General features: G+C 47.0%; 2 protein-coding genes across 2 annotated transcripts in view; both read right to left on the reverse strand.

Annotated features, from left to right (window-relative positions):
• The window catches only part of LOC134984396 (gastrula zinc finger protein XlCGF17.1-like), a 256,307-nt gene that overhangs the window by 87,114 nt on the left and 144,146 nt on the right, over window positions 1-25,047 (reverse strand). The gene's annotated exons all lie outside the window — the stretch shown is intronic.
• Window positions 1-25,047, reverse strand: part of LOC134984391 (zinc finger protein ZFP2-like) — a 37,776-nt gene that overhangs the window by 6,148 nt on the left and 6,581 nt on the right. Inside the window, exons 2-3 of the mRNA XM_063949979.1 lie at window positions 10,541-10,621; window positions 6,430-6,880 (exon numbers count right to left, since the gene is read on the reverse strand). Coding sequence (XP_063806049.1) covers window positions 6,430-6,880; window positions 10,541-10,621 — 532 coding nt within the window. The remainder of the gene's footprint in view (window positions 1-6,429; window positions 6,881-10,540; window positions 10,622-25,047) is intronic.

Genomic DNA, 25,047 nt, shown 5'->3' on the forward strand with positions numbered 1-25,047 from the left:
TGGTAAGTATGACACAGAGAATTACATATCAGAATCTATACAGCTGCCGCCATACTTCTGCTTCTCATACGTGTGCTACTGGCAGCAGTGAACATCTGAGTGAGAGTGCAGGGAAGACAGCAGAGTCTGATGAGAAAGAGATTGGATCTGCCTTTGTAGGGCTGTACCACACCTGTCACCCCTGTTAGTATATAAACTAATAAATAAGAGGAGTGTGGTCCATCCAGACGTGCTTTCTGGAGCTCTCCTCACTAAGTGGCTTCTTATCTACCCTACCTGATAGCCCTCAGCCGCCGCTGGGACCAAGACCCAATCTATTAAGTCCCCCACTCCTCCTGCCCTAAAGCTGATTGCTCTGCACACTCCAGTCACTGTTCACTGCCGCAGCCTAGCGACGCCGCTGAAGCCATGGGCTGAATTCTGGGGCTAAGTGTGCCCAGTGTTTCCTGCATGCTCTATCCACCTGACTTGGAGTCGCTTTTGCCTTAGGTGGGAGCAAATGCTCTCCCGCTACTGCTGGGGACAGAACAGGCTGCCCACAGTCACCGGAACCCGGCAGAGATATTGGGAAGTGACATGGCTGCCATTTTGGATCATGGTGCCCAACCATCGCATACTTTGCCTTCAATAAGGTTTAAAATTGATATAAGCTGCTACCTGATGGCTGGACCGGGGTCACTACACTAAATTGAGGCATTTGCATGGAGGTGAAACTACCTTCTATTTATATGGTACCACTATAATCTACTTCCTCTCAATCTACATGCAGAGCCCAGTATCAAGTATCGTCTGAGTACAGCTCGTTACACTCTGATTACAACCTCACAGTATATTATTTTGTGGATTTATCCACTGAATATATTTTGCCATTTCTGTCTCTCTGTGCTGAGTACTTCACGTCTGTGATCACGCTGACCTCTAGTGGAATTTCTCGGTCATTACTGTGTTATTTGAGTTGCATTACATCATGTTTACTTGAAATTTTGGCTCAGATACCCCTGTCACCACGACTAAGAAAGTCATTTTGAACGGAGTCATCTTGATGTAACCTCCTGACAGCGTACTACTGCTCCTTTTATTTATAGATTGTTTGAATTTTCCTATCTCTGAAATGTTAGTCTCTTTGGAGCTGGTATACCATGCTTTCAAAAAAGGTTAAAAAGGTACCAAATCACCCCCACCTGTCCATCTCTTTGGTACCTCAAATTCAGGTGGTCCTTCTGAGACTGCTATATCATCATCTGCTTCTTCTTGCACAGCCCAGCAGTAATGGCTCAAGATGTCTTAAGACACTCTAGATAGTTCTGTTACTTTATGCTCTATACATTCTATGTTATCTACATTTAAGGACTGAAATAACCTCAAAACTGAACTCTAATATTCAAGCTTTGAGGTCAGATATCCGTGAGATTGGCACACGTGACTGAGATGAAAGAGATTGTTGTGTCTCACAAAGATCTGATTTCAGCACATGACACCCTTCAGGAAGACCCGTGATAAAGTCATTGATTTAGAAGACAGGTCTCGGAGAAATAATATCAGAATAATGGGCGTTCCGGATTCTGTTACAAATGCTAAGATTTATGATTATGCCACGGTCCTCTTTTCAGAAACTTTCACCGAAGGCTTCTGCCGCGGACCTTCTTATTAATAGGATCCAGACTCCCAAAGTCAAAACAGGCCCCTATCCAAGCACCGAGGGACACTCTGCTCAGGGTCCACTTTTTCATATTAAGGAATGCATTCTACAGGCTGCTTTGTCTTCCTCATCCACAGCTGAGTGCCTGGATAATCTGCAGATATTTTCGGATATTTCTCCTGTGACGCTGGCCCAAAGGCTTCTATTCCACACAAGGAACTGTACAATACAAATAGGGTTTTCCTACTAAGCTTATTGTAATGCGAAATAGCGCCTTCACAGTGATACCTTCACCCGAGGATGGCCCTGCTATTCTGAAAAAGTGGAACATTCGTGTTGACAGTCCTTCTTGACACTTCACCTAAACCAATCCCGGAGGAGTTGTCTTCAGTGTCTAAGTAATATGATAAAGGAGTAAGACTGTTAGAGACACTCAGAGTTTGTTTCCTACTGTAACATGTGCCAACTGGGACTAAGTTACTGGGCATGGATCTCTATTTGGCCCAGATTTATTTACTCGTTATAGGTTTAAAAACGTATCTTTTTATCTTTATTTCCTGACCTACTTAATTGCTATATGGTCTGATAATCTTTCCACTGTTATGTTTCATAATACCTTTCTAGAATATTTGGTTGTTCAGGCAAAGCATGACTGATCCGTCTAACATCCTGTTGCCCTTATACCTGTGTTGGTAGTACCTAAATTGGATATCTGGCCATGTTCTTAGCCTTTACCTTCTTTGGATACATTGAGATTTGATATTTCTTTGTACAATTGTTACTATGATGACTAGATTTTGCACTCTCGTATGGCTACTTGGGGTAGTCGGTGGGTTTTCCTTTTAGGCCCGACCGCCACCTTTTTCTACCTTTCTGTCACGGTACCCTAGTGACGGAATCTCTAGCTCCTTTATGGACACTATTTCTGTTTGTCTCCCATATTTGTTCCCTATTTAATTTTTTGGGTTATTTGATAGTTTGAAGTATGCACACGTCCTACAGACTCTATTGGACTTTATACAGATGATCTTAGATGTTTCATACCATGATCTGATCCCTATCATGGTGAAGTTTTTAAGTCTTAATGTAAAAGGTCTTAATTCTCCCAGTAAGAGATGTCTTGCAATAACATATTTCACTGACCAGAAGGAGGCGGTGGTAGACATTCAGGAATCACATGTTCCATTGCAGTCTTACCCTCAGTTTACCAATAACTACCCAACATGCTATATCTCCTGTGGTGTAGCCATCCTTTCTAATAGATCCTGCCCCATTCATCTGGAAAGCAAGTGGGTGGATTGCAATGGTAGATATTGGATTCTTGTTGGGAAGATTCATAATAAATATGTCACCCTCACTTCTCTCTATGCCCCTCATGCCAGACAGCCCCGATTTCTTAAATATTTCTTTGCAAAAGCTACCAGAAATTGCACTTCTCCTTATGGGAAATTTTATTCTTGCTCCAGACCCTCATCTTGATAGACCCTCCACTACTGATGAACAGACCAGTAATGTCGCCCGTTCCGTAGCTTCCTCATGCCCCCATTTATTAGCTGAATTTGACCTTTGACCTAGTGTGAAGGACATAGTGAGTGGAAAGAATATACACAACTTTTAGGCTGGATGCTTATAATAAATATATCTTCCTATTATCAGCATCTCAGATGGAAACGGTCCAGTAAGATGTTTGGGGTATTGTATTCATAAGTAGGTGAAAGGAGACAGTTGTCCATGATAAGATGAATGATGTTATACTGAATGACTACTGCACCCAGCATCACAGACCATGAATGTAATATCTGGTAAGACAATGTTAGCGTATCCTTGCAGGGTATAAAGCCTAGAGACTTACACATAGCAGGTTAGTTCTGATTGAAGCTAGTTCTGTCTGCAGCGGATATAGACTTCTATAAACCCACCTCAGTTTAATAAATTCAGACAGGGTTATTAAAGAGGGACCCTGAGGGCGACTGAACTATATTGTTTAAACTACGTAATCGATGACCATCATCTGGGACAGATCATGAAACATCTGAGATAAGAGCTGAGTATTCTAATTTGTTCTTCTTATTACTGTAACTGAGTATAACTTGTTATTTGCAGGTTCTCATTGTTGTAACTTAGAGAAATAAATGCTTATCCTTTATAATATGTCCTGTGTCAGTCTCCATATTTATCACATTGTATCCCAGAACCTGGTCATTTGAATTTTTCAAACAACATGGTCTGATCACACCCCTCTGATAGGGTCCTGGTCGCCTTTTCCCGCTACTCCTCCTTTACCACCTTGGAGATTACAGGATTATATATTAATGGATGCTGAAGGCACCAGAAGTTTGCAAGAGGCACTGTCCTCCTACTTAGACATGAACGCTCCTGAATATACTTCCATTAGGAACCATAGGTGTGCTCTTAAGGCCATGGATCAGAAGCCAGAGAAGGCCGTCATCCTAGTGCCAGGGGACAGGTAATCAGCAGGGAATGTGCAGGATTGGTTCCCATACACAAGCTCAATAAATGTATTATATACCTAAGACGACGGTAGCAAGACTCTGGTGCTGCCAACTCAGTAACAGGAGCCGTTCATTAGCCAATTCCCTGAGGCCGGCTGCTACAGGAGCATGTGGATACATGACAGGGGCTGCGCCAGATTTTTCCTAAGCATTGTGTCACGTGGCATGAGGAACCCCGAGCCTGTGCCCCAGCAAGCAGCCGCACCATGCCAGAAATAAGTGATTTATATATAGACCGGCGTGTGCTAATAGTGACACTCTCAGGGCATGTAATACCATAGGCAGGGGTACTGCTAGCACACAGTATGGCTGCTGGTAACACACAGTGACACGATGTGAGGGGGAGAGCAGGAGTATAATAGGGGCTGATGGCTCCTGATGTATGAGATACACCAGAGAGTGTGGGGAAGAGACTGCTCAGATCTCTGGGCTGGTAACACACAGTGACATGATGTGAGGAGGAGAGCAGGAGTATAATAGGGGCTGATGCCTCCTGATGTATGAGATACACCAGAGAGTGTGGGGAAGAGACTGCTCAGATCTCTGGGCTGGTAACACACAGTGACATGATGTGAGGGGGAGAGCAGGAGTATAATAGGGGCTGATGGCTCCTGATGTATGAGATACACCAGAGAGTGTGGGGAGAAGACTGGTCAGATCTCTGTGCTGGTAACACACAGTGACATAATGTGAGGGGGAGAGCATGAGTATAATAGGGGCTGATGTCTCCTGATGTATGAGATACACCAGAGAGTGTGGGGAGGAGACTGGTCAGATCTCTGGGCTGGTAACACACAGTGACATGATGTGAGGGAGAGAACAGGAGTATAATAGGGGCTGATGGCTCCTGATTTATGATATACACCAGAGAGTGTGGGGAGGAGACTGGTCAGATCTCTGGGCTGGTAACACACAGTGACATGATGTAAGGGGGAGAGCAGGAGTATAATAGGGGCTGAAGGCTCCTGATGTATGAGATACACCAGAGAGAGTGGGGAGGAGACTGGTCAGATCTCTGGGCTGGTAACACACAGTGACATGATGTGAGGAGGAGAGCAGGAGTATAATAGGGGCTGCTGGCCCCTGATGTATGAGATACACCAGGGATTGTGGGGAGGAGACTGGTCAGATCTCTGGGCTGGTAACACACAGTGACATGATGTGAGGGGGAGAGCAGGAGTATAATAGGGGCTGATGTCTCCTTATGTATGATATACACCAGAGAGTGTGGGGAGGAGACTGGTCAGATCTCTGGGCTGGTAACACACAGTGACATGATGTGAGGGGGAGAGCAGGAGTATAATAGGGGCTGAAGGCTCCTGATGTATGAGATACACCAGAGAGTGTGGGGAGGAGACTGGTCAGATCTCTGGGCTGGTAACACACAGTGAAATGATGTGAGGAGGAGAGCAGGAGTATAATGGGGGCTGATGTCTCCTGATGTATGAGATACACCAGAGAGTGTGGGAGGAGACTGGTCAGATCTCTGGGCTGATAACACACAGTGACATGATGTGAAGAGGAGAGCAGGAGTATAATAGGGGCTGATGGCTCCTGATGTATGATATACACCAGAGAGTGTGGGGAGGAGACTGGTCAGATCTCTGGGCTGGTAACACACAGTAACATGATATGAGGAGGAGAGCAGGAGTATAATAGGAGCTGATGGCTCCTGATGTATGAGATACACCAGAGAGTGTGGAGAGGAGACTGGTCAGATCTCTGGGCTGGTAACACACAGTGACATGATGTGAGGGGGAGAGCAGGAGTATAATAGGGGCTGATGTCTCCTGATGTATGAGATACACCAGAGAGTGTGGGGAGGAGACTGGTCAGATCTCTGGGCTGGTAACACACAGTGACATGATGTGAGGGGGAGAGCAGGAGTATAATAGGGGCTGATGTCTCCTGATGTATGAGATACACCAGAGAGTATGGGGAGGAGACTGGTCAGATCTCTGGGCTGGTAACACACAGTGACATGATGTGAGGGGGAGAGCAGGACTATAATAGGGGCTGATGGCTCCTGATGTATGAGATACACCAGAGAATTTGGAGAGGAGACTGGTCAGATCTCTGGGCTGGTAACACAGTGACATGATGTGAGGGGGAGAGCAGGAGTAAAATAGGGGCTGATGGCTCCTGACTCCACACTTGGAAAATGCATATTCCGCATTAGTCTGTACTGACAGAGGAGGGTGTAGGATAAGAGATTGTTGTAGTGACTGAGCAAGGAGAATATGTGACTCTTTTCTGTAATAATTGTTTATTACTCACCTGTGCTGATATCTGTAGGGATCTCCTTCTCCTTACACTGCTGATCACCCCTCACATACGTCTCTTCTTCTCCCTCTATATCTTCTGCCTTCATATCAGTCACATACGTCTCTTCTTCTCCCTCTATATCTTCTGCCTTTATATCAGTCACATACGTCTCTTCTTCTCCCTCTGTATCTTCTGCCTTTATATCAGTCACATACGTCTCTTCTTCTCCCTCTGTATCTTCTGCCTTTATATCAGTCACATACGTCTCTTCTTCTCCCTCTATATCTTCTGCCTTTATATCAGTCACATACGTCTCTTCTTCTCCCTCTATATCTTCTGCCTTTATATCAGTCACACACGTCTCTTCTTCTCCCTCTATATCTTCTGCCTTTATATCAGTCACACACGTCTCTTCTTCTCCCTCTGTATCTTTGACTTTAATATTATTTAATTGGGCTTCACCCTATGTAAACCATTAATAAAAGATTGTAAAATTGTTGATTTCAGTAATAGATTAAACAATACAAATATAATAACACACACAGCTGCTCTACAGATCATATAGTGACAGTCACTTTGGTATATTGGATGAGACCCTAAATCCCACCTACCTGATCCTCCTGTGGGATCCTGTGATTCTCCTCTGTACAATCCTGGGAATACAGAGGACGGGGACATCTCTCTGGGGTATCTCTGTTACTGGGTCCATCTGTAGGAGACACACAGTGACTGAGAACAGTGTATAAATGTGATTATCAGATGATGTGTGTATATAGGGGGCCCCCATACCTGCTCTCCCCTGTACAATACATGACAGTCTCCTCTTACCCAGTGATGTGAGGGGCCGGTGATTCTCCATCATCATGTCCTTGTACAGACCCCTGTGTTCCTCTATATACTCCCCCTCCTGCATGGAGACATAGACAGTGACATCCTGAAACCTTATAGGAACCTGACACACACAGTGATACAGTCATCACCCAGACACATCCCCTGGTGTTACTGTATAATGTCCCATTCCCAGCAGTCACCTCTCCAGTCATCACCCAGACACATCCCCTGGTGTTACTGTATAATGCCCCATTCCCAGCAGTCACCTCTCCAGTCATCACCCAGACATGTCCCCTGGTGTTACTGTAGAATGACCCATTCCCAGCAGTCACCTCTCCATTCATCACCCAGACACGTCCCCTGGTGTTACTGTATAATGCCCCATTCCCAACAGTCACCTCTCCAGTCATCACCCAGACACATTCCCTGGTGTTACTGTATAATGCCCCATTCCCAGCAGTCACCTCTCCAGTCATCGTCCAGACACGTCCCCTGTTGTTACTGTATAATGCCCCATTCCCAGCAGTCACCTTTCCAGTCAGCAACTGAATGATCTTGTTGGTGAGTTCCAGGATCTTCTGGTCATTGTGTCTCTCATGTGTCAGTGAGTGAGGTGGAGGCACCGTGATTGGGCTCTGGGTTCTACTCAGTCCTCCTGATACACGGGGATGGCTGCTGGGTGTCTCATACTCATTGGATGTCTTCTTCACTATTGTGTAATCCTGTGTAATGGTGGAGACATCATATATCAATATATAAACTCCAAGATCCCCTCACCTCCCCAGTCATGTCACTGTATTATTACTATAGATATGTGATGTCACTGTGACGCTCACAGATCCCCTCACCTGCCCAGTCATGTCCCTGTATTATTACTATAGAAATAAGTGACGTCACTGTGAAACTCCCAGATTCCCACACCTCCACAGTTATTTCCCTGTATTATTACTATAGATATGTGATGTCACTGTGACACTCCCAGATCCCCTCACCTCCCCAGTCATGTCTCTATATTATTACGATAGATGTAAGTGATGTCACTGTGACATTCACAGATCCTCTCACCTCCCCAGTCATGTCCCTGTATTATTACTATAGATAAAAGTGATGTCACTGTGACACTCCCAGATCACGTCACCTCCCCATTCATATCCCTGTATTATTACTATAGATCTAAGTGATGTCACTGTGACACTCCCAGATCCCCTCACCTCCCCAGTCATGTCCCGGAATTATTACTATAGATATAAGTGATGTCACTGTGACGCACCCAGATCGCCTCACCTCCCCAGTCATGTCCCTGAATTATTACTATAGATATGTGATGTCACTGTGACACTCCCAGATTCCCTCACATTCCCAATCATGTCTTTGTATTATTACTATAGACAAAAGTGATATCACTGTGACGCTCCAAAATCCCCTCACCTCCCCAGTCATGTCACTGTATTATTGCTATAGATAAATGTGACGTCAAAGTGATGCTCCCAGATCCCTTCACCTCCCCAGTCATGTCACTGTATTATTAGTATAGATATGTGATGTCACTGTGACACTCCCAGATCCCTTTTCTCCCCAGTTATGTCCCTGTATAATTACTACAGATATAAGTGACATCACTGTACTGCTCGCAGATCCCCATACCTCCCCAGTCACGTCCCTGTATTATTACTATAAATATAAGTGATGCCACTGTGACACTCCCAGATCCCCTCACTTCCCCAGTCATGTCTCTGTATTATTACTATAGATATGTGATGTCACTGTGACGTTCCCAGATCCCCTTTCCTCCCCAGTCATGACTCTGTATTATTACTGTTGATATAAGTGATGTCACTGTGACGATCCCAAATCCCCCCACTTCCACAGTCAAGTCCCTGTATTATTAATATAGATATAAGTTACTTATCAGTAACGCTTCAAAATCCCCTCACCTCCCCAGTCATGTCCCTGTATTATTACTATAGATATAAGTGATGTCCCTGTGATGCTCTAAGACCCCTCACCTCCCCAGTGACATCCCTGTATTATTACTATAGATATGTTACCTCACGGTGATGCTTCGATTCCCTCACCTCCCCAGTCATATTCCTGTATTATGACTATAGATATTAGTGATGTCACAGTGACGCACCCAGATACCCTCACCTCCCCAGTCATGTCCCTGTTTTATTACTATAGATATAAGTGACATCACTGTGACACTCCCAGATCCGCCACACCTCCCCAGTCATGTCCTTGTATTATTAATTTAGATATAAGTGATGCCACAGTGATGCTCCCAGATTCCCTCACCTCCCCAGTCATGTCCCTGAATTATTACTATAGATATAAGGTCACAGTGATGCTCACAGATCCTATCACCTCCCCAGTCATGTCTCTGTATTATTACTATAGATATGTGATGTCACTGTGACGTTCCCAGATCCCCTCACCTCCCCAGTCATGACTCTGTATTATTACTGTTGATATAAGTGATGTCACTGTGACGATCCCAAATCCCCCCACTTCCACAGTCAAGTCCCTGTATTATTAATATAGATATAAGTTACTTATCAGTAACGCTTCAAAATCCCCTCACCTCCCCAGTCATGTCCCTGTATTATTACTATAGATATAAGTGATGTCCCTGTGATGCTCTAAGACCCCCTCACCTCCCCAGTGACATCCCTGTATTATTACTATAGATATGTTACCTCACAGTGATGCTTCGATTCCCTCACCTCCCCAGTCATATTCCTGTATTATGACTATAGATATTAGTGATGTCACAGTGACGCACCCAGATACCCTCACCTCCCCAGTCATGTCCCTGTTTTATTACTATAGATATAAGTGACATCACTGTGACACTCCCAGATCCGCCACACCTCCCCAGTCATGTCCTTGTATTATTAATTTAGATAAAAGTGATGCCACAGTGATGCTCCCAGATTCCCTCACCTCCCCAGTCATGTCCCTGAATTATTACTATAGATATAAGGTCACAGTGATGCTCACAGATCCTATCACCTCCCCAGTCATGTCTCTGTATTATTACTATAGATATAAGGTCACTGTTATGCTCCCAGATCCACTCACCACCCCAGTCATATCCCTGTATTATTACTATAGATATAAGGTCACTGTTACGCTCCCAGATCCACTCACCATCCCAGTCGTGTCCCTGTATTATTACTATAGATATAAGTGATGTCACTGTGACACTCCCAGATCTTCTCACCTCCCCAGTCATGTCCCTGTATTATTACCATAGATATGAGGTCACTGTGATGCTCCCAGATCCACTCACCTCCCCAGTCAGCAGGTAGATGATCTCCAGGGTGATATTTATTATCCTCTCTGTCCTGTGACTCCTGTGCTTGTCCATCCTCTGTGAATCAGAGAGAATACAGAACATGTGATGTGTAATAAAGACTCCGTTCCTCACAGCTGGAGTTCCTTAGAATAAATATAATACATAAAACATATTGCACATGTAACATAGTAAATGTGGAATAGAGTGGTCATTAAGTCTCCTATTTCCCCACAGCCATAGAGTCCTGGTCAGTGTCTCTGAGGTTCCGGTGACCCAGCCCCATAAGGCTGTACTGCATAGTGGGCCTGATCTAGAGTGTAGCGCTATTGTGGGTGGAGTCACAATGAGCTGATGTTCGGTACAACGCTCATGGGCACGACCCGTATGGAGCATGTGCTCTATGTGTCCTGAGTTGTCAGACGAGTATGGCTGCAGCCATGAAGTGGTGTAGGGGGGGGGTTTGTTTGTGAAGAGCAGGGTCTCCTGAGGGAAATTTCATGGCCTCATTCATGAAGCTGCAGCGTACAGTCACCGTGACGTCAGGTTCCACACATCCAGCCGATGGTGTAGCAAAGGCGGCAGGAGACAGGCAGGGAAAGGTTGCAGGAGACAGGCAAGGGAAAGGTGGCAGGAGACAGGCAAGGGAAAGGTGGCAGGAGACAGGCAAGGGAAAGGTGGCAGGAGACAGGCAAGGGAAAGGTGGCAGGAGACAGGCAAGGGAAAGGTTGCTGGAGACAGGCAGAAGGTTGCAGGCGACAGGCAGGGAAAAGGTTGCAGGCGACAGGCAGGGAAAAGGTTGCAGGCGACAGGCAGGGAAAAGGTTGCAGGAGACAGGCAGGGGAAAGGTGGCAGGAGACAGGCAGGGGAAAGGTGGCAGGAGACAAGCAGGGGAAAGGCGGCAGGAGACAGGTAGGGGAAAGGCGGCAGGAGACAGGCAGGGGAAAGGTGGCAGGAGACAGGCAAGGGAAAGGCGGCAGGAGACAGGCAGTGGAAAGGCAGCAGGAGACAGGCAGGAGACAGGCAAGGGAAAGGTGGCAGGAGACAGGCAGGGGAAAGGTGGCAGGAGACAGGCAGGGTAAAGGCGGCAAGAGACAGGCAGGTGGGCAGCAGGGTGGGGGTGGCAGGAGACAGGCAGGGGAAAGGCGACAGGAGACAGGCAGGGTAAAGGCGGCAGGAGACAGGCAGGGGAAAGGTGGCAGGAGACAGGCAGGGGAAAGGCGGCAGGAGACAGGCAGGGGAAAGGCGACAGGAGACAGGCAGGGGAAAGGCGGCAGGAGACAGGCAAGGGAAAGGTGGCAGGAGACATTATTTGTTCATAGGAGATTGAATAAATTGTTAATCATTTGTAATAAAAGTTACATTTTATTATTTGAGAATATCTCAATATTTCTTTACAAGAGTGCGCCCACAAAGAAGTCTACATTCTTTCTCTTGTCACTGTGACACTCCCAGGTCCCCCTCACCTCCCCAGTCATGTCCCTGTATTATTACTATAGATATAAGTGATGTCACTGATACATTCCCAGATCCCCTCACCTCCGCAGACATGTCTCTGCATTATTACTATAGATATAAGTGATGTCAAAGTGACTCTCCCAGACCCCCTCACCTCCCCAGTCATGTCCCTGTATTATTTCTATATATATAAGTGACATCAGAGTGACTATCCCAGACTCCCTCACCTCCCCAGTCATGTCCCTGTATTATTTCTATATATATAAGTGACGTCAGAGTGACTATCCCAGACCCCATCACCTCACCAGTCATGTCCCTGTATTATTACTATAGATATAAGTGATACTCCCAGATCCCCTTACCTCCCCAGTCATGTCCATGTATTATTACTATAGATATGTGATGTCACTGTGACACTGCCAGGAGTATGATATACATTTGCTTCATACTGCTCCAATTAGCATCTGTTACACATGCCAGGGATATTATGGTCTCTGCCTTAATATATCCTAGAATTTGAGCAATATTTTCAAACCCCACAATTTCATATAATAAAATTATTAATAATAATAATAATAATAATAATAACAACAACAACAACGACACAAAAGGCTGCAGCCCAGTATAAAAATAATAACATATGTCTTTATTAACAGGACACCACAGGCTACTCCCCCTTTATTATAATTACAGGACACCACAGGCTGCTGCTCCCTCTAAATAATAATAATAATAACTGTATTCCACAGGCTGCTCCTCCTGTATAATAATGACTGGATTCCACAGGTTGCTCCTCCTTTATTATAATAATAACAGGACCCCACAGGCTGCTACTACTGTATTACAATAACAGGACACCAAAGGCTGCTCCCCCTGTATTATAATAATAATAATAATAATAATAATAATAATGATGATGATGGTGATAACAACAACAAAAACAACAACAACAGGACAACACAGGCTGCTCCCTCTAAATAATAATAATAGGACACCACAGTCCGCTCCCCCTGTATTATTATTATTATTATTATTATTATTATATTAATAACAACAACAATAAAAACACACCACAGGCTGCTCCCTCTGTATAATAATAATAATAATAATAATAATAATAATAAAAGGACACGACAGGCTGCTCCGCCTGTATAATAATAATAATAACAACAACAACAGGACACCACAGGCTGCTCCCCCTGTATAATAATAATAATAATAATAAAAAGACACCACAGGCTACTTCCTCTAAATAATAACAGGACACTACAGGCTGCTCCCCCTGTATAATAATAACAGGACACCACAGGCTGCTCAACCTGTATAACATACCTCCCAACTTGTCTCTTCTTTAAAGAGGGACACACGCGCGGCAAAGCGTAAAAGGGGACGTGGCCTATGGAAAGGGGGTGTGGCTTCTCGGGGGGACCCGCGATCGCGAGCCACTTCCCGTTTTCGTCACTGAAGGGGCATGCCCAGCGCTCTGTGAGCTGCTGGCATGCCCCGTCTCCCTCTGTCTCCAATGAATAGACGCTGTGCGTATGCTAAGCAGGGCAGCGAGAGACAGAGCCTCCCAACTGCCCCCCTTCCCCACCGCGGGACACTGCGGCCCACGAGTGGGACAGTCCCCAAAAAACGGGACTGTCCCGCGAAAATCGGGACAGTTGGGAGGTATGTGTATAATAATAATAATAATAATAATAATAATAACAGGACATCACAGGCTGCTTGTTCTGTAAAATAATAATAATAACAACAACTACTACAGGACACCACAGGCTGCTCCCCCTGTATAATAATAAAAATAGCGACACTACAGGCTGCTCCCCCTGTATAATAATAACAGGACACTACAGGCTGCTCCCCCAGTATAATAATAATAATAATATCAGGGCACCACAGGCTGCTCCCCCTGTATAATAATAATAACAGGACACCACAGGCTGCTCCCCCTGTACAGTAAGACGCCATTACCTGATCTCCACGGACACTGGGAGGCTGCAGCAGTCGATGAAAAGTCACTTCCTGCATGTGGACCGCACAACCCGGAAGTAAGGTGGAACGCAAAGGCAGGAAGTAGGGCATGATTGGCGCAGGATGCTTCCTGGTGATTGGACCCTTCCCTCCTACACCCCGCCCACAGGCCCGTCCTCTGTCCTCAGTGCAGTATGCCGGCGGCCATTTTCTTGTAGACCAGTCTGGCAGCAGCAATAGTTTGTAGTGACGTCGGGAGCGGCGGCCATTTTCCCCTGGTCTGAGCTCCGCCTTCCTTCTATCATTCCCACAAGGCAGCAGGAGCAGAGAGCAGCCATTGCTGTGTCTGGCAGCAGGTAATGATATTATTATTATTATTATTATTATTATTATTCTATAGGCTGAGCAGCTCTGGTGTCAGGTTCTGTACTACAGGGGGAGCAGCCTCTGGTGCCTTGTTATAGTGCAGCTGGAGCAGCCTCTGGTGCTGCATTATCCCTGTACAGGTGTCTGACACTCTAGTGTCCTATTACTGTAATACAGGTGGCGCAGACCCCGCCGTTACCGTAATACAGGTGACGCAGACCCCGCCGTTACCGTAATACAGGTGGCGCAGACCCCGCCGTTACCGTAATACAGGTGGCGCAGACCCCGCCGTTACCGTTATACAGGTGGCGCAGACTCCGCCGTTACCGTAATACAGGTGACGCAGACCCCGCCGTTACCGTTATACAGGTGGCGCAGACCCCGCCGTTACCGTAATACAGGAGGCGCAGACCCCACCGTTACCATAATACAGGTGGCACAGACCCCGCCGTTACCGTAATACAGGTGGCGCAGACCCCTCCGTTACCGTAATACAGGTGGCACAGAATCCGCCGTTACTGTAATACAGGTGACGCAGACCCCGCCGTTACCGTAATACAGGTGGCGCAGACCCCGCCGTTACCATAATACAGGTGGCGCAGACCCCGCCGTTACCGTAATACAAGTGACGCAGACCCCGCCGTTACCGTAATACAGGTGGCGCAGACTCCGCCGTTACCGTAATACAGGTGGCGCAGACCCCGCCGTTACCGTAATACAGGTGGCGCAGACCCCGCCATTACCATAATACAGGTGGCTCAGAATCCGCCGTTACCGTAATACAGGTGACGCAGACCCCGCCGTTACCGTAATACAGGTGGCGCAGACCCCGCTGTTACCATAATACAGGTGGCGCAGAATCCGCCGTTACCGTAATACTGGTGGCGCAGACCCCGCCGTTACCGTAATACAGGTGGCGCAGACCCCGCCGTTACCGTTATACAGGTGGCGCAGACTCCGCCGTTACCGTAATACAGGTGACGCAGACCCCGCCGTTACCGTTATACAGGTGGCGCAGACCCCGCCATTACCGTAATACAGGAGGCGCAGACCCCACCGTTACCATAATACAGGTGGCACAGACCCCGCCGTTACCGTAATACAGGTGGCGCAGACCCCGCCGTTTCCATAATACAGGTGGCACAGAATCCGCCGTTACCGTAATACAGGTGACGCAGACCCCGCCGTTACCGTAATACAGGTGGCGCAGACCCCGCCGTTGCCATAATACAGGTGGCACAGAATCCGCCGTTACCGTAATACAGGTGGCGCAGACCCCGCCGTTACCGTAATACAGGTGGCGCAGACCCCGCCGTTACCGTTATACAGGTGGCGCAGACTCCGCCGTTACCGTTATACAGGTGGTGCAGACCCCGCCATTACCGTAATACAGCAGGCACAAGACACTGCGGTTACCAAAATACAAGTGGCGCAGACCCCGCCATTACCGTAATACAGGAGGCGCAGACCCCACCGTTACCATAATACAGGTGGCACAGACCCCGCCGTTGTGGTAATACATTTGGGGCAGACCCCGTGGTTACCAAAATACAAGTGGCGCAGACCCCGCCGTTACCGTAATACAGGTGGCGCGGACCGTGCCGTTACCGTAATACATGTGGCGCGGACCGTGCCGTTACCGTAATACATGTGGCACAAGACCACACTGTTACCGTAATTCTATACACGGGACATTGCAGGTGTTGTGACCTGTGGCATTGTGCTGTACACGGGGAGCGGCCTGTGTTGTCAATGTACACAGGAGGAGCAGCCTGTGTTGTCATAATATACAGGGGTAGCATCCCGTGCTGTCAATAGTATACAGGGGGAGTGGCCTGTGTTGTGATAATATACAGGGGTAACATCTTGTGTTGTCATAGTATACAGTAGGAGCAGCCTGTGTTGCAATAATATACAGGGGTAGCATCCTGTGTTGTCATAATAGACAGGAGGAGCAGCCTGTGGCATCCTACTCTACAGGGGGAGCAGCCTGTGGTGTCCTGTTGTTGTTTTTGTTGTTATTATTATTATAATACAGAAGTATCAGCCTGTGGCGTCTTGTTATTATTATTATTATACAGGAGAAGCAGCCTGTGGTGTACAGTTATTATTATTATTATTATTATTATTATTATAATACAGGGGCAGCAGCCAGTGGTGTCTGATTATTATTATTATTATTATTATTATACAGGGGGAGCAGCCTGTGGTGTCCTGTTATTATTATTGTACAGTAGGAGCAGCCTGTGGTATCCTGTTTTCTCTAACGTCCTAAGTGGATGCTGGGGACTCCGTCAGGACCATGGGGAATAGCGGGCTCCGCAGGAGACAGGGCACATCTAAAAAGCTTTTTAGGTCACATGGTGTGTACTGGCTCCTCCCCCTATGACCCTCCTCCAAGCCTCAGTTAGGTTTTTGTGCCCGTCCGAGAAGGGTGCAAACTGGATGGCTCTCTTAAGGAGCTGTTTAGTAAAGTTTTTTTTAGGTTTCTAATCAGTGATTCCTGCTGGCGACAGGATCACTGCAACGAGGGACTTAGGGGAGAGACTTGCAACTCACCTGCGTGCAGGAGGATTGAAGTCTTAGGCTACTGGACACTGAGCTCCAGAGGGAGTCGGAACACAGGTCAGCCTGGGGTTCGTCCCGGAGCAGCGCCGCCGATCCCCCTTACAGACGCTGAAGAAAGACGGCGGAACGGAGGTCCGGAAACAGGCGGCAGAAGACTTCACAGTCTTCAGAGAGGTAGCGCACAGCACTGCAGCTGTGCGCCATTGTTGTCACACGGCTCACTGACACGGTCACGGAGGGTGCAGGGCGCTGCTGGGGGCGCCCTGGGCAGCAATATAAATACCTATTTGGCAAATAAATACATCACATATAGCCATTAAGGCTATATGTATGTATTTTAACCCAGGCCAGTTATTAAAAAACCGGGAGGAAAAGCCCGCCGAAAAGGGGGTGGAGCTTATTCTCCTCAGCACACGGCGCCATTTTCCTGATCAGCTCCGCTGGTGAGGAAGGCTCCCACTCTCCCCTGCACTGCACTACAGAAACAGGGTTAAAAGAGAAGGGGGGCATAAATTGGCGATATAATTATATATTAAGAGCGCATATATAGAAACAACACCTTCTAGGGTTGTTATATACATTATAGCGCTTTTGGTGTGTGCTGGCAAACTCTCCCTCTGTCTCCCCAAAGGGCTAGTGGGTCCTGTCCTCTATCAGAGCATTCCCTGTGTGTGTGCTGTATGTCGGTACGTGTGTGTCGACATGTATGAGGAAAATGTTGGTGAGGAGGCGGAGCAAATTGCCTGTAATGTTGATGTCACTCTCTAGGGAGTCGACACCGGAATGGATGGTCTACTTATGGAATTACGTGATAATGTCAACACGCTGCAAGACGGTTGACGACATGAGATGGCCGGCGGACAAATTAGTACCGGTCCAGGCGTCTCAGACACCGTCAGGGGCTTGTAAAAACGCCCATTTACCTCAGTCGGTCGACAGACACAGACATGGACACTGACCCCAGTGTCGACGGTGAAGAAACATACGTAATTTTCCTTTAGGGCCACGAGTTACATGTTAAGGGCAATGAAGGAGCTGTTACATATTTCTGATACTACAAGTACCACAAATAAGGGTATTTTGTAGGGTGTGAATAAACTACTTGTAGTTTTGCCTGAATCAGATAAATTAAATGAAGTGTGTGATGATACGTGGGGTTCCTCCGATAGAAAGTTATGGGCGGTATACCCTTTCCCGCCAGAAGTAAGGGCGAGTTGGGAAACACACCTTAGGGTGGATAAGGCGCTCACACGCTTATAAAAACAGGGCGTTACCGTCTCTAGATACGGCCGCCCTCAAGAAGCCAGCTGATAGGAAGCTGAAAAATATCATGACAGTATATACACACATACTGGTGTTATACTACGACCAGCAATCGCCTCAGCCTGGATCTGCAGCGCTGAGGGGGCTTGGTCGGATTTCCTGACTGAAAATTTTGATACCCTTGACAGGGACAAGATTTTATTGACTATAGAGCATTTTAAGGATGCATTTCTATATATGCGTGATGCGCAGAGGGATATTTGCATTCTGGCATCAAGAGTAAATGTGATGTACATATCTGCCAGACAAAGACACGACAGTGGTCAGGTGAGGCAGATTCCAGACGGCATGTGGAAGCATTGCCGTATAAAGGGGCGGTCCATCGGACCTGGTGGCCATGGCAACAGCTGAAAAATCCACCTTTTGTTACCCCGAATCACATATCGGCAAAAAAGGACACAGTCTTTTCAGTCTCAGTCCTTTCGTCCCCATACAGGCAGGCGGGCAAAGGCCAGTCATATCTGCCCAGGGGTAGAGGAAAGGGAAGAAGACTGCAGCAAGCAGCCCATTCCCAGGAACAGAAGCCCCTCACAGCTTCTGCCAAGTCCGCAGCATAACGCTGGGGCCGTACAAGCGGACTCAGGTGCGGTAGGGGGTCATCTCAAGAGTTTCAGTACGCAGGGGGCTCACTCGCAAGGGAACTCCGGGATCCTACATGTAGTATCCCAGGTGTACATTGGAAATTCGAGACATCTTCCCCTCACACAATTCACAGGCTGTATTCCCAGCAGGTGATAATCAAAGTACCCCTCTTACAACATGGAAGGGGGTAGTATTCCACACTATATTGTGGTACTGAAGCCAACCGGCTCGGTGAGATCTGAAATATTTGAACACTTACATACAAGCGTTCAAATCAAGATGGAGTCACTCAGAGCAGTGATAGCAAACCAGGAAGAAGGGGACGATATGGTGTCACTGGATATCAGGGACGCTTACCTACAGGTCCAAATTTGCCCTTCTCACCAAGGGTACTTCAGGTTCCTGGTACAGAACTGTCACTATCAGTTCAGACGCTGCCGTTTGGGTTGTCCACGGCGCCCCGGGTCTTTACCAAGGTAATGGCCGGAATGATGATTTTTCTTAAAAGGAAACATGGACGCTTTCCTGATAAGGGCAAGGTCCAGAGAACAGTTGGAGGTCGGAGTAGCACTATCTTAAGTAGTTCTACGACAGCACGAGTGGATTCTAAATATTCCAAAATCGCAGCTTTTTCCGATGACACGTCTACTGTTCATAGGGATGATTCTGGACACAGTCCAGAAAAACGTGTTTCTCCCAGTGGAGAAAGCCAGGGAGTTATCCGAGCTAATCGGGATCCTCCTAAAACCAGGAAAAGTGTCAGTGCATCATTGCACAAGAGTCCTGGTAAAAATGGTGGCTTATTACGAAGCAATTCCATTCGGCAGATTTCCCGCAAGAACTCTTCGGTGGGATCTGCTGGACAAATGGTCCGGATCGCATCCTCAGATGCATCAGCGGATAACCCTATATCCAAGGACAAGGGTGTCTCTCCTGTGGTGATTACAGAGTGCTCATCTTCTAGAGGGCCGCAGATTTGGCATTCAGGATTGGATGCCGGTGACCACGGAGGCCAGCCTGAGAGGCTGGAGAACAGTCACACAGGGAAAAAAATTTCCAGGGAAGTGTGATTAAGTCTGGAGAATTCTCTCTGCATAAATAAGCTTAGAGCAAATTTATAAGGCTCTAAACTTAGCAAGACCTCTGCTTCAAGGTCAGCCGGTATTGATCCAGTGGGATAACATCACGGCAGTCGCCCACGTAAACAGAAAGGGCGGCACAAGAAGCAAGAGGGCAGTGACAAAACTGCAAGGATTTTTCGCTAGGCGGAAAATCATGTGATAGCACTGTCAGCAGTGTTCTTTCCGGGAGTGGACGACTGGGAAGCAGACTTCCTCAGCAGGCATAACCTCCACCCGGGAGAGTGGAAACTTCATAGGGAAGTTTTTCAGCATGATTGTGGACCGTTGGCAAAGACCAAAGGTGGACATGATGGCATCCCGCCCGAAAAACGGGACAGGTATTCCGCCAGGTCATGAGACCTTCAGGCGATAGCTGTGGATGTTCTGGTAACACCGTGGGTGTACCAGTCAGTGTATGTGTTCCCTCCTCTGTTTCTCATAACCAAGGTATTGAGAATTATAAGACATAGTGGCTTATAAGAATTATAAGACATACTAGTGGCTCCGGATGGGCCAAGAGGGACTTGGTACCCGGAGCTTCAAGAGATGCTCACAGAGGACTAAGGGCCTGGGGAGCTAAGAAGGGACTTGCTTCAGCAAGTACCATGTCTTTTCCAAGAATTACCGCGGCTGCGTTTGACGGCATGGCGGTTGAATACCGGATCCTGAAGGGAAAAAGGCATTCCATAAGAGGTCATACCTACCTTGGTCAAAGCCAGGAAGGAGGTGACCGCATAACGTCATCACCACATGTGGTGAAAATGTGTTGCGTGGGTAAGGCCAGAAAGGCTCCACGAAGGAAATTCAACTAGGTTGATTCTGCACTTCCTGAAAACAGGAGTGTTTTGAGCCTAAAATTGGGTTTCATTAAGATTTAAATTTCGGCCCTGTAGATTTTCTTCCAGAAAAAAATTGACTTCAGTTCCTGAAGTCCAGATTGTAAAGGGTGTATTGCATATACAGTTCTTTTGTGCCTCTAGGGGCACCGTGAGATCTCAACATAGTGTTGGGATTCCTTAAAATCATATTGGTTTGAACCGCTCAAATCTGTGGATTTGAAATATCTCACATGGAAAGTGACCATGCTGTTGACCAATATCTCACATGGAAAGTGACCATGTTGTTAGCCCTGGCCTCGGCCAGGCGATTGTCAGAATGGGCGGCTTTGTTTTACAAAAGCCCATATTAAAATTTTCCATTTGAACAGGGCAGAACTGGGACTCGTCTCCAGTTTCTTCCTAAAGGGGTGTCAGCGTTTTCACCTGAAACAACCTATTGTGGTGCCTGCGGCTACTGGGGACTTGGAGGACTCCAAGTTACTAGACGTTGTCAGGGCCCTAAAAAAAAATATATATATATATATATATATATATATATAGTTAGGACGGCTGGAGTCAGAAAGTCTGACTTGCTGTTTATATTGTATGCACCCAACAAGCTGGGTGCTCCTGCTTCTAAGCAGTCTATTGCACGCTAGATTTGTAGTACAATTCAGCTTGCACATTCTGTGGCAGGCCTGCCACAGCCGAAATATGTAGATGCCCATTCCACAAGGAAGGTGGCATCATTCCGGGGCGGCTGCCCGAGGAGTCTCGGCATTATAACTTTGCCGAGCAGCTACGTGGTCAGGGGAGAACACGTTTGTAAAATTTTACAAATTTGATACTCTGGCTAAAGAGGACCTGGAGTTCTCTCATTCGGTGCTGCAGAGTCATCCGCACTCTCCCGCCCGTTTGGGAGCTTTGGTATAATCCCCATGGTCCTGACGGAGTCCCCAGCATCCACTTAGGACGTTAGAGAAAATAAGAATTTACTTACCGATAATTCTATTTCTCGTAGTCCGTAGTGGATGCTGGGCGCCCATCCCAAGTGCGGATTGTCTGCAATGCTTGTACATAGTTATTGTTACAAAAATCGGGTTATTACTATTGTTGTGAGCCATCTTTTCAGAGGCTACTTCGTTTTGTTATCATACTGTTAACTGGGTTCAGATCACAAGTTGTACGGTGTGATTGGTGTGGCTGGTATGAGTCTTACCCGGGATTCAAGATCCTTCCTTATTGTGTACGCTCGTCCGGGCACAGTACCTAACTGAGGCTTGGAGGAGGGTCATAGGGGGAGGAGCCAGTACACACCATGTGACCTAAAAAGCTTTTTAGATGTGCCCTGTCTCCTGCGGAGCCCGCTATTCCCCATGGTCCTGACGGAGTCCCCAGCATCCACTACGGACTACGAGAAATAGAATTATCGGTAAGTAAATTCTTATTTTTATACAGGATGAGCAACCTGTGGTGTCCTGTTATTATTATACAGGGGAAGCATTATTATTATTATTATTATTATTATTATACAAAAGGGAGCGGCCTGTGGTGTCCTGTTGTTGTTGTTGTTATTATTATTATAGATTGGGAACAGCCTGTTGTGTCCTATTATTATTATTTTTTTGCATAGGGAGCAGCCTATGGTGTCATTTTATTTTTAATATACAGGGAGAGCAGAATGGGGTGTCCTGTTGTTATTAGTACAATACAGGGGGAGCAGGTTTTTGTGTATGGTTATTATTATAATGGTGGAGCAGCCTGTGGTGTCCTGGTATTATTTATTATTATTATTATTATTATTGTTGTTATTATTATTATTATAATACTTTGGGAGTGGTGGTGATGTCACAGTGACATCACTTATATCTATAGTAATAATACAGGGACATGACTGGTAGGTGAGGGGGATCTGGGGGTGTCACAGTGACATCACTTATATCTATAGTAATAATACAGGGACATGAGTGGGAGGTGAGAGGATCTGGGAGCGTCACAGTGACATCACTTATATCTATAGTAATAATACAGGGACATGACTGGGGAGGTAAGGGGGATCTGGGGGTGTCACAGTGACGTCACTTATATTTGTAGTAATAATACAGGGACATGACTGGGGAGGTGAGGTGATCTGGGAGCGTCACAGTGACATCACTTATATCTATAGTAATACAGGGACATGACTGGGGAGGTGAGGGGGATCTGGGGGTGTCACTGTGATATCACTTATATCAATAGTAATAATACAGGGACATGAGTGGGATGTGAGAGGATCTGGGAGCGTCACAGTGACGTCACTTATATTTGTAGTAATAATACAGGGACATGACTGGGGAGGTGAGGGGGATCTGGGAGAATCACAGTAACATCACTTATATCTATAGTAATAATACAGGGGCATGAGTGGGAGGTGAGAGGATCTGGGAGCGTCACAGTGACATCACTTATTTATTTTTCATCCACTAGGGGGCACTGTACTCTTGGGATATGAACGGTGCGATAGCAGGGATAGGCACATTTAAATATTTAAATGTGTAACCCTTTTTCCCCCCTCCATACTCCCAAGATGCCTCAGTGATCTTTGTGCCTTCACTAGGGAAGGTCACATTTTGGAGTCATTCCAGGGTTTACTTTAAATTTTCTAAATATTTTTTCTTGTATCAATCACACTCCCTTCCCAGCTTATTAGAAAGCGTGGGTCCGTGAGTGTGTGCTGCTGTTGTGCAGCGAAGGCTTATTGGTGCTTAGACAGGGAAGCCCCCCATAGACCTTCATCAGTGTTGTCTGTTTATCTGCATGACAAAATCAGAAACAGCAGCTTGTCTGTATAACTGTGAGAACAGCTTATGCTGCTGCCGCTCCGTTGGACCTGTTTGTTGCTGTGATAGTGGGGCAGTCAGCTCCTGCTGTCGCCCCTCCATGTGCGGGGAAAGTGTTTTGCATGAGCTGCTTACTAAGGTATAGCTTTACTGGCTTAAACTCCCCCGCTTCCCGGCTCCCACCAGCGGTCAGACACATACTGCCACTGGGCGCCTGCGTCGCTCCACACCTGCCCACTCCCCGGCTCCTGGCAGTGCAGCTCCAAACCGCTGCCCTCTACAATCTGCCCCTCTAGACAACTGGGAAGCGGCTTCCAGCAGTGGTCAAATAATGCTGCCACTGGGCACCTGTCAGGCTACACCTCGCAGCTCCAGAGAAGTGGCTCCCGGCAGTGCGGCTTGCAGCAGCGGACAGATCACACTGCCGCCGCTGGACGCCCGTCACATTACACATCTACCCCGCTCTCCAGCTGCCACAAGTGCACAGACCACAGTGGATAGCTGCTGGGGGAGGTCATGGCGGTCCCTAGTTCAGCGGTTCCCCCTAAATATAAGGGATGGTGGCCAGGGCTATAAGGGACATAACAGGCTATTAAGCCTAGGTTATTAGTGCTTTTGGGGGTACATAGGTTATAGTCAGATGCACATGCTGGGACGCCGTTTTCACACAAAGGTGACACACCTACTTCCTGCTTCTTCCTACAGCAATATGTCAGTCCTACAACACACGGCCACTGGAGGGGGCAGGGGTGTTTAGTAGGTGGCACAGTGACCATCATAGATTTCCTCTATAACACAGTGCGGTGCTCGTTGTATTATAGACACTACAGTTATTATCACTAAGTTGTGCGGACGTTGTCTCACTGTATTATTGTCTGTCTGTCTGCATGACAATATGAGAAACAGCAGCTTGTCTGTGATAACTGTGAGAATGCCTGATTTGCAGTCAGAGTTGTCCGCTGCATGAAAAGACCATGAGGCGGCTAAGTCTGATTCACGGATAATACCGTGTGAGCAGCCAATGTGGGTGTGACAGGACGGTCCCGAACGAAAGCACTCGCCGCTTTCGCGTCCCGTCTCCTGCGCACAGAATGGAGGGTTAGGTCACACGAGGCCTGACCACATAGGGGATTCCTGCTTACAGTTAGTAACCGCCTGTTACTGACTCCACCCACTGCGTTGTGGGCGGATTTATGCTGCCACCACCAAACTCCTAACCTGCCGTGGCGTTTGGAACCACGGTTCTACTCTGTATGTGCCAACGCCTTTTCTTACCACACCTGTGTGGTGTTGACAAATCCCCACTAGCCACTTGCTAGGCCTCTACCGGTAGTTGGCGGAAGGCGGAACTTGGAGACGCTAGGTACTTTCCTGGACAGCCGGAGGACGGGGCTATGTTTGGCATAACCCTGTAGGTCACAAGATGAAGCAATCTTCTTGAGGCAGATGTTTATTTTCTCAATAATAGCCTTAAA

The sequence above is a fragment of the Pseudophryne corroboree genome, assembly GCF_028390025.1.
Source record: "Pseudophryne corroboree isolate aPseCor3 chromosome 3 unlocalized genomic scaffold, aPseCor3.hap2 SUPER_3_unloc_50, whole genome shotgun sequence".
Taxonomy (NCBI): Eukaryota; Metazoa; Chordata; class Amphibia; order Anura; family Myobatrachidae; genus Pseudophryne; species Pseudophryne corroboree.